At 51.2% G+C, this 12,934-nt stretch overlaps 1 protein-coding gene across 2 annotated transcripts in view; it reads right to left on the bottom strand.

The window, feature by feature from the left end:
• KIAA1549L (KIAA1549 like) overlaps positions 1–7,750 on the bottom strand; it is a 189,399-nt gene extending 181,649 nt beyond the window's left edge. Inside the window, exon 1 of one of the 2 annotated variants that reach the window (XM_045578144.1) lies at positions 7,391–7,750. In XM_045578144.1, the coding sequence (XP_045434100.1) occupies positions 7,391–7,613 (223 nt within the window). In that variant the 5' untranslated portion in view covers positions 7,614–7,750. The remainder of the gene's footprint in view (positions 1–7,390) is intronic. The other variant, XM_045578143.1, reaches the window with a different exon arrangement.
• Between the last annotated feature and the right edge of the window lie 5,184 nt (positions 7,751–12,934).

The raw sequence follows: 12,934 nt of genomic DNA, 5'->3' as shown, positions 1-12,934 counted from the left end.
ATGACGTCTGTAGGTTTAGAGATATTTTTGCTCAGCACTTTCCAGCAAGGATTTATAAGCTGTGCTATTAATTTCAATGCATTTTCTTCTCAGACTTCAGAGCTCTCTTCAGCTATCCTTGGTTCGCCCTTTGACCTTTGGCAACTAGAAAGTCAAGTGGCCGAGAAGCATCATTCACTAGCAAGGTCTGGGAGTCTCGGTTTCATTCTTACTTCCATATTTCACATCAAAAGAGTAAAGTTAGAAATATTTAAGACCTTCCTATTTTCTGTCACTGCATAAATACCAAAGCCACTTTGTGTTTCTGACATGAGGAGATTTAACACTAAGAAAATATTTTAACATACATAAATCCCTTCTCGTGGTTAGGACGCATTAGGCAGTCTCGCCTGAGTGGACATGTGGCAGGTGCTGCAGTGACCTTGAGTTAACAGCTTGAGGCAGCCACTTGACCTTATTTACGTCTACATTAGTTTAAACACACTGTTTAGCCCCATCCTGGCTGGGGTCTAACAGGGTTTTACTTAAACGTTGGAAGGAGTATTTCTCGGGGAAAGAAGCCCAGCTGTAGGAAAAAAAAGAGGAGAAATGGCCTTAAGGAGATATTTTAACTCCGAAGGTTTGAATTTGATCGGTGGTTTTCAAACAGTCTTCTTATATCACAAAGGCTTTTTTATGTTTCAGAGAGAAGTTCAGATTCTCTTATGACAAATGTACTTAGCATGGAAAGAGGCCATGATACAGTGTTGAGTGAAAAAAGCAGGGTACTAAATATATATTGTACCTTTTAATTCTTTAAAAAAAAGACTAAATGAACATATGTATAGCCCTTGCTGGTGTTGCTCAGTGGTAGAGCACTGGTCTATACACAAAAGGGTCTTGGGTTTGATTCCCAGTCAAGGGCATTGAGGTACCTTGGTTGCAAGTTCAACCCGGGCCCTGGTAGGGGCATGTTTGGGAGGCAACCAATTAACATGTCTCTCTCACATTGATATACCTCTCTCTCTCTCTTCTCTTCCCCCACCTCCGCCCTTTCCACTCTCTAAAAATCAATGGGAAAAAAATATCTGAGGGCAAGGATTAACAACAACAACAAATGATGTGTATATAAATATTTGTATGAAAAAATAATTTCATACAAATATTTCATCATACTTTCTTGACAGCACAATTCTAGGGAAAAGCAATGGAGCCAACAGGGCCTTTGCCATTTTACTGCATATGCTGTGTAGTATCCCATAAAATAAAAGGCCAGAGACCTTAAGTGTAACGACTGGAACAACCACTCGGCCAGTCACTATCAGGTGCATTGACCACCTCTCAGTCCCTCATCCTAACCCCCATCCCTCCCCTCTCCCACTATCCCCATATCCCCACCCCCGTGCAGGCTCCGATCGCAGCATGGTGAATGGGGGAACCAGGGCAAACTGAGAGATGGTGGCAGGGTGGAACTGGGTACGGGCAAGCAGGCAAAAGATGGCCCTGATCTCAGGCTAGGCCTGAGCCCCCTTCTCTGGCAGGCTGCAGGTGAGTGGAGACCATCTCTTTAGCCAAGATAGGCACCTTCTGTCTTGCCACATTCCCTCACTCAACCCGATTCACAGAGGGGCGTTACCCACCTGCCACTGCCCAGTGAGGAAGGGTTCCTGTCCTGGGCTATAGGCAGCTTGCGGGAAGAGCTGAGCCCAGCTTGTCCTCCGAGATCTCCAGGATCCAATGAAGAGGTTGGCCTGGCATATGCCAGGTGATGGATACATACTGCCAGATGCATATGACTCCTTTGCCACCTTCCCGCCAGCTACAATACCTGGCATTCACAACATCCAGACTGCTAACTGCTCCTTTGGACCTGGAGTCCCCACAGTCACCATCCAAGGCAGTCACCCCATGGCCTAGAATAATGCGTCCCTCTGTGTGTTTAGAAACCCCCTATAATGTGTTGTCAAGCAACAAAAATGTCTTCGGGTCATTCCAACTATTCATTTGTGTCCAGAGAAGAGTAGAGTTGTTGTTTGTTTGTTTTTAAAAAAAAAAAAAAAAAAAAAAAAAAAAAAAGAAGAAGAAGAGAAAAGGAAGGAAGGAAAACCACAATAAGGACCTGACATTTAATGAAAAGGAGAAACAGAAGGGTGCACATTCATTATGAATATTCTCAGATCATATTCTGGTAATTCAAGACTTGAGATAAGGAAGCTGAAAAATTCTGTTCGTCATCCCAATTTCAGTTTCTCAAAATTTCTACAGTGGTATCCGGTTTTGAGGAAGGATGTGGGGCAGGGAGGGGATATTTTGACTTCTGTTTGATGTCAATATTAAAAATACAGTGTTCTGTTCCCAAAATCTTTACTTGGTATGTGGGGTGGGGAAGGAAAGAGAAGCAAAGTTTGAGACATCTGGCAAATATTTCAAAGCACTAATAATTAATATTGAGAGTAAAAAGTGCAAGGATATTTTACTGTGTTGTCTACATCGGGGGGCAAGGGACAACAAATCAAACACTTTAAAAAAAAATATATATATATATATATATATATGTGTGTGTGTGTGTGTGTGTATAATTGATTTCAGAGAGATGAAGGGAGGGATAGAAACATCAATGAAGATAGAGAATCATGGATCTGCTGTCTCCCACACGCCCCCCACTCGGGATTGAGCCTGCAATCCACCCCCTGACAGGGAATCAAACATGACCTCCTGGTTCATGGGTTGACGCTCAACCATTGAGCCACACCAGCCAGATAAACACTCGTTATGTACACCATTAATGTTAAAAAGTGAGAAAGTATAAACATAATGTAATTATATCACATCATACCCCTCTCTTGACCCACCTCCCCTATTACTCTGCTTTCCTTTGTAGATAAAAGACTTTAAGGTGGGTTGTTGTTGGTTTTCCCTGTCTCTTAAGTTCTCTTCTTCCTTTCTCCCTTGAACTCATTGTAGTAAGACGTTCTTCTTACCACAATCCAACCTACATGTATTTGTTTGTTGTCACTTGCTATTCAAAGTGGAGTCAACAGCCGAAACCGGTTTGGCTCAATGGTAGAGCATCGGTCTGCGGACTGAAAGGTCCCAGGTTCGATTCCGGTCAGGGCATGTACGTTGGTTGCGGGCACATCCCCAGTGGGGGGTGTGCAGGAGGCAGCTGGTTGATGTTTCTCTCTCATCGACATTTCTAGCTCTCTATCTCTCTCACGTCCTCTCTGTAAAAAATCAATAAAATATATTTTTTAAAAAAAACAAAGTGGAGTCAACGAACCATGGCATCATCACCCCATGATTGCCAGAAATGCAGAACCTGCGGCCTGAATCAGTATCTACACGTGATTTACATGTGATTTACATGCACAGTGAAGTTCCTAAGTCTCACGAGAATGGGAGCTAGTTTCCATTCATTATTGTAACCTCAGAAAGCCGAGGCACTCAAGATATACTGAATGAATGAATGAATGAATGAATAAACGAACAGATGTGCTGTGCACCTGTTTCAAACAGACTCCCTGCTAATGATGTGTGCAAGGCTAGAGAGGGGCAAGAAAGACATCCGAAGTCAAAACTATCTCCCCCATGTACTGTGCTAACTTAGAGATCCCCTGGTATCCGCACACCCTTCTTTCAAAATGCAAACATATCCCGCAAGGAAAGCGGTCCTTCGAAACTGCGGGTTACTTAAATGAGATAACCATTCTCACATCTAACAGAATCAGCCAAACGGGAGAACAAGAAGGAGAGAAAGCTGAGAACGCAGAAAGTGCCTATTCTGTGCTGGCTATTGTAGCAGACAAGAGGGAAACAAAGATACATCAAGAACTTACAAGGTGGTGGGAGAAGCAGAGGACCCTTCAGGGGAGGACCAGGAGGGGGAAGTGCCTGACAGGAGAGCTCGGGAAAGCCCAAGACAGTAAAAGGGTCCAGAGTGGCCCTCCCTTTAGCAGCCTGTGTTCTGGCCACAAAGAACGCTTTCCTTTTCCTCTGCCTGAAATGTGACCATCATCGGCCAAACACCTCCTCATCCTCCAAAGCCCTCACCCTTCCAGAATTCACCTCCCCTCGTTTTATTAGATCTGATCACACATCTCAGAGGTCAGGGGCACTTTTCACCCTCTTCATGAGGGGCTTCTACAAACTACCCTATCCCTCCTCTCCTCTGGATCCCCTGCCTCAGCACAGCACTGGGGCACGATACCCGTTTGGTCAGATTCTGCCACTTGAGAAGAACACTAGCGCACACTGAGCACCTGTTATGTACCAAGGGCTGTTTTAAACACTTTAGATGTAGCAATTCATTTAATCCTCACCGCAACCCAATCAGATTGGCGCTCTTACTGTCCCAGTTGTATACACACCAGGAACCCGAGGGCCTTCGCATAAAGGAACGAGCACCGGGCCCGCACCGATGGGCAGGCAGTCGATGTTGACTGACATGAACTGAATGGGTGACCGGCAGTGAAGAAGAAGAGGAGGTCAACTTTGAACTTGACTCTTGTGTCTGGAGCCGCAGAGGGCAGAGGAAAACCGAGGGTGTCAGAGCTTGCTGCCTTACGGAACCTCCTTTCCCACACCGCCCTCCCACGTCCGAAACAGAAGTGACTGCCTGGCAGCGAGGGCTCTGGGGAGATGGGAGCCAGGCGAGCATGGAGGGAGGATACTCAAGGCAGCAGTCTTTCCTTCCAAGAAAAGGAAAGAGAAGGAAGCCCGGTGTCTTAGCAACGTTCAAGCCAAAGAGCTTGCGGTGGAGTGGATGGAGGTGGGGCCAGGCTTCAGGGGCCCCGGACACGAAAGTTCTGAACAGCGGCCACGGCATTTTCCAGAAGCAATGTATCTTTACCGTTTCTCAGCAGAGGTAAATGTCTAGCTTAGCTTTGCTTAGACAACAAGGAACAGCAGGGATGCAAGGGACAAGCCCGCAGCGAGCTAGCCCTTGCAGCAGGATCTCAACATCACGGGTCCGGCTTCTCATGCTGCTCAGCATCGACCGTTTTCCGCCGAGAGGGGCAGCACCGACCCGCAGCCACCCCGCAGGAATACCAGTGTTTCAAAACCGGGGCGTTGGCTGAAAGCCCGAGGTCCCAGAGACGTGTCATCCGTTCTTCTCCGGCCTCCCTCCTGACACTGCTTCTTCCCAAGAGGCCCCTGCTTTAGGTCCAGGGCTCAGTCACCCTGCCTCCGATGGAAACCAGAGAACAAACGAAAGCAGGCTGGAGGGGAGAGGGGGTGGGGGGGCAACACGTCGTGGAACTGAATCGGTGGCGAACACGCTGGAAACCCATACAGCCCAGTGGTTGAATCTGGACCCACACTTGGGGGAGCTGGAGCACCGGGAATCGCTCATCAGGGGGACAGCCCAAAGAGCACCCCAAAAGGGCGGAGGAAGCAACAAGTCACTCCAGGGAGAGAGGGGGGGGGACACAGGACTTGGGGGAACAACATCAACGTCAGTGATTTTTACTGTCGCTTTCATCTTTCCTGGCGATCCCCGTGCTGAGAGGACAAGGAAAAAGGACACCCCAGCAAAAATGGAACGCTCCGGACGGGAGGTCCCCCGAGGCCGGCAGCCTGAGAGAAGAGCCAAGTCCAGTCACCGGGGTTCGGAAGGACCATGTCCAGAGGCCGGAAGGGAGATCAGAAATGCAAACCCAACAAGAGGGCATCACCTGGCCTCAGGCCGAAAGGGAACAAAGCACACTTCCCAATGTCACACATCACAGAGGGGCAGACAGTATCTGCACGCAAACAGACAACAGCCCACAGTTAGCGCCTCCGACCTTGTTAGATTGCAAAACTCTCAAGGATCCGGTTCATTTTAAATGAGAGCTCAGGGCGGTTCTGAGCCAATGAACACCAAGTCATTTACGGGTGTCTGACTCAGGACTCACCTTTTACCCATGCCACCAAATCCACTCCCTGAAAACGGCTCGAAGCATATAATTCGAGGGTCAACATTCTCCAGGGGCTTCCCTCGGGTCTCAGGCACACGGCCAGCAATGACCAAACTCTGTAGCCACTCTAATCCTAACAGAACATTTCTGGGCAGTCAGTGGCTTGCACACACAGACACCTCACGTCAGGGACATCTCTTGTAATGAAGCAAAGCCAAACGGGCTTTGAATTAGGCTGTTGAGGATAAGAAATATTTTTAACCTGAAACATTCTTATCTAAAAGTGTAAGTTCCTTTTAGATCATAATTTTGGCTTTCATAATCTAATCTAATTTGGGGGTAGGGGTACACGGCGGACGGTGGGGGAGTGGTAAATAGTCCTCATTAGTCCTTGCTAAAAATCACAAAACTATACGTTATATCAGCTGAAGTGAGACTTATATTCCATGATAAACGGAATGTACCAAGAGCCAACCATTTCACCACAAACAAAAGCCTGCCCTTTACAAGTGCTGTCGTAATCATTCTTATTTCCAAAGACAATTGCTGACCTCACTTGTGTATATTTCAAAGCACATTAGCAGAATAATCCTCCCCAAATAGTGACAATAGATTTCTCAAAAACCTTCCCAGGAATTACAGTTATCTATTCCCTGAGGATTCCTGGGAATCTGGGAGCCAAGCGTGACGGTTAACCGGCCTCCTGTGCACAGCTGATTGTGTACACCTGATCAGTGCGCGGATCCCCCTGCAGCATGCAAGCCATGATCTTAGCTACCTCCGTCCCCGGGAGAAACGGCGTCTCCTGTCAACGCCGGGGAAACTGTTCGGGAAGCCCCCATGGCAACCGCCTTAAACTCTGGCCATTTCACGCAGTTAAAACAAAGTGGAGCCAAAACCGGTTTGGCTCAGTGGATAGAGCGTCGGCCTGCGGACTGAAGGGTCCCGGGTTCCATTCTGGCCAAGGGCATGTGCCTTGGTTGCGGGCACATCCCCGGTGGGGGGTGTGCAGGAGGCAGCTGATCGATGATTCTCTCGTGGATGTTTCTAACTCTCTGTCCCTCTCTCTTCCTCTCTGTGAAAAATCAACAAAATATATTTAAAATAAAATAAAGTAAAATATAAAACAAAGTGGACACCCAATCCCAGGGAGCCCAAAATACAGTGGACGTGCCCACCGGGGCATGTGTCCTACAAAAACACTTCCCTTTGAAGGCGTGCTACCCACACCATGCCTTTACCCAAAGGAAGCGTGCCTGTGGGACCCGGGGAAGCACCTGCAACTTGTCCAGAAAGGAGATCCGAAAGCACCTCTTGTCACTCCCCCGCCCAGCGGCGCTTTCCCGGGAGACGCGTTCCCGCCGGTGCGCCCGCCGCGGCGGCAGCCAAGGGCGGAGGAACCCCCGGCGCCGGCGCCGGTGCCGCACAGCCCTCTCCCTCCCCGGCCGCCGCGCCAGGTGCCCGCCCGGCCCTCCCCGAACCCCCAGCGCCCAGCGGGGCGCCCTGCTTACCCGGGTGGGCCGGGCAGCGCCCGGGCAGGGCCGCCAGCAGCAGGAGTCCCAGCAGCAGCGGCGGCGGCGCCTCCAGGGACGCGGCGGCCCGGGGACCCCTCGCGCGCCCGGGGCCGCTCACTCCGGCCGCCCCGAGCCCGCGCGCCCCGGACCGGACCCCGCGCCTCCTCGCCGCCGGCCCGGCTCCCCGCGGGCCCCGCCGCTTCGCCTCCTGCCGAGCCATGGGGCCGCTTCACGCATCCAGGCCGCCGCCGCCTCGCTCCGCGCCGCGCCCGGGAGCCCAGCCTGCGGCGCCCCGGTCCTCAGCGGGCATCTCCGGCCATGGCCCGGGCGCCGGGGGGCGGGGGCGCCGGGCGGCGGCTTCACCCGCGCCGGGGCCGGGGGCCGGGCCGCATGGGGGTGCCCGCGGAGCGGTGGCCGGGCGCCGGGCAGGAAGGGCGGGACGGACGCCGCCCGGGGTCCCCTCCCGGGCAGCTCCCACGGGCTGGGGGGGCGAGGCTTCGGGGAGCAGCCGCGGGCGCACGGGGGACCCTCCTGCCCGCCGGCCTCTCCGCGCCCTCTGGCTCCGGTCCGGCTCCCGGGCGGACGGCGCTACTGCAGCTCCGAGCGGCGCCTCATTGACAAAGGGAGCACGTCGCCCCGGAGCCGGCGAGGCAGGCGAGGCCGGCGCGCGCGCGCATCCCCGCGCGGAGCCCCTGCGCGCCCCCCGCTCCCGCGCGCCCCGCGGGAAGCGGGCGGGGAAGGGGCCTCAGGGCGGGGAAGGGAGTGGGGAGTGGGCTTCCCTGCCCCCTCCTTCCCATCATTCCAGCCCCCCCATCCAGAGGAGAAGAGGTGGGCAGGAGAGGACTTCCGGTCCTGAGAAGGGAGGTAAAGGGTCCTCGCCCAAGTACTGAAGATGCCGAAAGCGCTCCAGCCTGCGTTTCCGAAAGCCCTTGGCTGGTGGGAGGGCGTGCTTTGTGCTGTTGGTCCCCTGCTTCTCCCAGGAGCCAGGGAGCACCTGCATGTCCCGTTTGCCTCTGAGCAACTGCAGCAGTTGTGTCCTAGTTGCAATAACATGCTAGGTTAAACACATTATAGATACACTAGAGGCCCCGTGCACGAAATTCATTGGGGGTTGGGGGTGGAGAGGGAGGAAGGCAGGTGTCCCTCAGCCCAGCCTGCACCCTCTCCAATCTGGGACCCTTCGGAGGATGTCCAACTGCCGGTTGGACATCCCTCTCACAATCCCAGACGATGGGCTCCTAACCGCTTGCCTGCTTGCCTGGTTACCGCTAACCGTTTCTGCCTGCTAGCCTGATCGCCCCCAACTGCCCTCCGCTGCCAACCTGATGGCTCACAACTGCCCTCTACCCTGCTGGCCTGATCACCACAACTACCTGCCTCCTCCACCAGGCCCTGCCTCTGCTGTGCACAAGGCCATCTTGTGACGGCGTTAGGGTGTGATGCATGAGGCCATGACAGCCACCTAACCCAGTGGTCGGCAAACAGACCCTCGAGAGCCACATGCAGCTCTTTGGCCCCTTGAGTGTGGCTCTTCCACAGAATACCACGTGTGGGCACACACATACAGTGGGATTGAAACTTCGTGCCCATGTACAGAAGTCAGTTTTCAGCTCTCAAAAGAAATTTCGATCGTTGTACTGTTGATATTTGGCGCTGTTGACTAATGAGTTTGCCAACCACTGACCTAGGCTTTTATTGGTATAGATTGTGCCCCGCCCGCTGGGGAGACCAGGAGTAAGTCTTCTAAACGTTGCTTTCCTGGAATGGAATTAAGCAGGCACTACCCAGCGGCCCCAGAGGCAGGCGAATGGCCCCCTTGCTCTTCCCTCCTCAGGCTAGATGGCCCATGAGGAAGTCACCCAGTTCATCAGCGCTTCCGACATCTCTCAGTCTCAATAAATATTGAGTGCCCACTGCTTGCCAACTGAGTCCCGGGGACCAAAAAATGCACGCCCCTGACCAGATGAAGTTCAGACTTTATTCAGGCAACAATAATATTCCTGGCTGCCTGTTGTGTGCCAGGCACTGTTCTAGACACTGGGGACAACAGCCACAAACAAAATCCCTGCCTTCTTACTGCTGAAATTCGAGTGCAGATAATACCGGCATGAACAATAGATAATATGTCAGTAGCAATACATGCTCTGGAGGAAAAAGAATGAAAGTGGAGGATGCCATGTTCCCGTGTTAAACAGGATGGAAGGAAGGCCTCACCGAGAAGGTGACATTTGAGCAAAGACCTCAAGGAGGTGAAGGAGTGAGCCGGGCAGAAAGAACATTCCAGATAAAGGAGACACCAAAGGCAAAACCCAAAGGCCGAGCATGCCTGGTGTGCTCAAGGCCCAGCGTGTAGGAAAAAAGTAACACCCTATTTCATCTAAGACATGCATCTTACATGTTAACTTTTCAGAAGTGAGGTGTGTCTTGTAATGCATCTGAGACTTATTGAAGTATAGGAATGCCTAGCTGGGTTATTTATTAAGCTTGCTGTTCAAGGGAATTAGTTCTGCTGTTTCTCAGAAACTTACAGTCCAGAGGAGGCAATAAAACAACTCAAAAGGTGCGTTTGAGACACGCATGAGAAAGCCAGTCAGTGGCCATGATTCAGGCAACATCATGACAGGAGGAGAAGTCCTGGCAGCGTTCTGTGAGCCCAGGCTCATGGGAGTGAGGGGGGTGGTGGCAGGCTGTCAGGGCAAAGTGGGTTGGGGCAGCTCGGGTGTGGAGAAGCAGAGAGCGCTGAGCAAAGGGGTGGGGTGAGATTCGGGAAAAGCATGTGTGGAGCCCCGTGGGGAGAATTGGGAGGGAGAGAGGAGAAGGAATGGTGGGACCCACTTGGGGAAAGCTCTGGACATATTTGGGCTTTTTCCCCAAAGGAGAAGGACGGGAGAGGGAAGGAAGCATGGACCAGGCTCGGTTGGTAGCAGCTGGGGACACAAAGGTGGGTGTGATCGGAGAAATACAAGCCCTTTAGTGTCACAGCCTTCCTTCACCTCACCTCTTAGCTGCACTTAGAACACGCTGCGGTGAGAGGCATTGATGGGACAAGGTGAGCGAGTCCCAGCCAGGGAGCTGGAGGGGCTGGCTGGATTCATATAGCAAAGACAGAATGTTCCTGGCCTCGAAGACATCGAAAGATCCAGAAGGGGAAAGGGCTGCAAAACAAGAGAATCCAGGTTGCACCACGGCTGGGTTCTTTATGAGCGGGTAGAGTGAGTGGAGAGAGATTTTGGGAGCAGCTCCCATGGAGTTGAAAAAGAGCAAATGTGTATCTTAAAAAGGTTTCAGCTGTGTGGCAAATGGGATCTTCCCTTCACCATGACTGGCCAGACTTACAAGATATAAATCATTGCCCTAGCCGGTTTGGCTTAGTGGATAGAGTGTCAGGATTCGATTCCAGTTGGGGGCACATACCTGGGTTGCGGGTTTGATCCCCATTGGGGGAGGTGCAGCAGGCAGCCGATCAATGATTCTCTCTCATCATGGATGTTTCTATCTCTCTCTCTCTCCCTTCCTCTCTGAAATCCATAAAGATATTTTAAAAAAGATATAGCCGAAACTGGTTTGGCTCAGTGGCTAGAGCATCAGCCTGCAGACTGAAGGGTCCCAGGCTTGATTCCGGTCAAGGGCTGTACGTTGGTTGCGGGCACATCCCCAGTGGGGGTTGTGCAGGAGGCAGCTGGTCAATGTTTCTCTCTCATCAACGTTTCTAGCTCTCTATCCCTTTCTCCCTTCCTCTCTGTAAAAAAATCAATAAAATATATATATATTTTAAAAAGATATAAATTACTTTTCAGTGACTTGGGTTGTTAAACTGGTGTTTCATTTCATTTTTCTCCCTGATGGTGCTGGCCTCAAGGTCAGACACAGCGAGGTGGGGGGGGGGGGGCATACACAGACAGCAACCACTGAGAGGGACCACGTGGTGGGTAGGCAGTAGAGGGTGTGCAGACGGCCCATCATTGTGGGCAAGTGGGTGAGGGGGGCTATGTCTGCCGGGAGGAGGAGGATAGGGGAGGAAGGAAGATAACATTTAAAGTTGGGGTTTACTAGGCTCCACAAATGGCAAGGTAAAAAGGCACGGACGTTTGGGGCACTTGGCAAGGAAGGGTGAGGTGTCTGGGAAGGATAGCACAGAGGGGACGTGGGGAGACTGCTTCAAGGCGGAAGACCTACGATGGAGATGTGCGGAGGCTGAGTTTGTGCCTGACCCTCATCCGATAGGAACAACTCTGGGAGCATTTCTGCTGGAGCAGGGAGCTGGATGAGACAGCTCCCAGTCCTTGATTGCAGTCTGTGTACCGTCTGAAACTTGACTACTTCCATTTAAATGCAGGCTCTACCATTTGCTAGCTGTATAACTTTGGGCAAATCACAGATTCTCTCTCTCATCTATAATACGAAATGATAAGAGCATCTATCTCCCTGGTTTTGCTTTAAGGATTGAGTAGATACATGTCAAGCTTTTAGAAATATAATTGGCACATAGTAATTGCTCAATCTTATATATTATATAACAACTAGAGGCCCGGTGTACAAATTCATGCACAGGTGGGTTTGGGCCAACCCAACCCAATCAGGGCCAATTGGGCTGGACTGGCCACCAGCAGTTGGCCAGCCAACCCTGCCCCTGGTCAAACTCTCAAACTCCTGGTTGAGGGGACAATTTGCATATTAATCTTTTATTATATAAGATTACATTCCTCTTAAACCATAAGCCCTTCTGTTAAGTCTTTTAAAACTCGAGCATTGAGACTTTCCCCGTGTGTGAATTCATTGCTGTGTAGCTTTTAAAAATCAGTCTCTTTTGCCTGGCCAGTTTGGCTCAGTGGTTGAGCATTGATCTATGGGCCAGAAGGTTGAGGTTCAATTCCTGGTCCAGAAGGGGCAGGAGGCAACCTATCAATGATTTTCTCTGATCATTGATATTTCTGTCTCTCTCTCCCTCTCTAAAATCAATTTCTGTCTCTCTCTCCCTTTCTAAAATCAGTGTTTTTTGTGAAAAGCATTTTGTCAGGCAGGGGCAAATAACCAATCTCTGGGCAGTAGTTTCAGGCCCTCACCTGAAATTTCCCACGTTACCACAGGGGAGGGGAAATACCTGGGCCTCTCTCTCATCCTTTTCTGCAATAAGCAGAGGAGACCTCGTCTCTGTCACTAACATTCCTTGTTGGTACAAAGGCCACGTCCACACTGAAGTCCTTTCTGTGCCCGGACCTGTGCCAGGTCCCAGGGTTCCTATGACACACAGGCCCTGCCCCTGCCTCATGGAGCTCAGTACTTGCCATGTGAGGGCGATGAGTAAGCACACACTTATGCCACGCTAGGCAAGGGCTGTCAAAGATGCGGTGGACAGTGCTGTGAACATGTGCAATGGGAGAGGACCAAGCAGGAACATATGCCAGGTTGAGGAATTAAACCATATCTTTATAGAGCATGGTGGCCCTAAAGTGCCATGGTGTATATTTTAGACATCTTAAATTAAAATAAAATAAAAATTAAAGAGGCAGAAATTTAAAATAAAACTCTAACCATGGTCTT

The sequence above is a fragment of the Pipistrellus kuhlii genome, unplaced genomic scaffold, assembly GCF_014108245.1.
Source record: "Pipistrellus kuhlii isolate mPipKuh1 unplaced genomic scaffold, mPipKuh1.p scaffold_m20_p_9, whole genome shotgun sequence".
Taxonomy (NCBI): domain Eukaryota; kingdom Metazoa; phylum Chordata; class Mammalia; order Chiroptera; family Vespertilionidae; genus Pipistrellus; species Pipistrellus kuhlii.
Note: the sequence above shows the minus strand (reverse complement) of the source record. Positions and strands in the feature narration are given on the sequence as shown.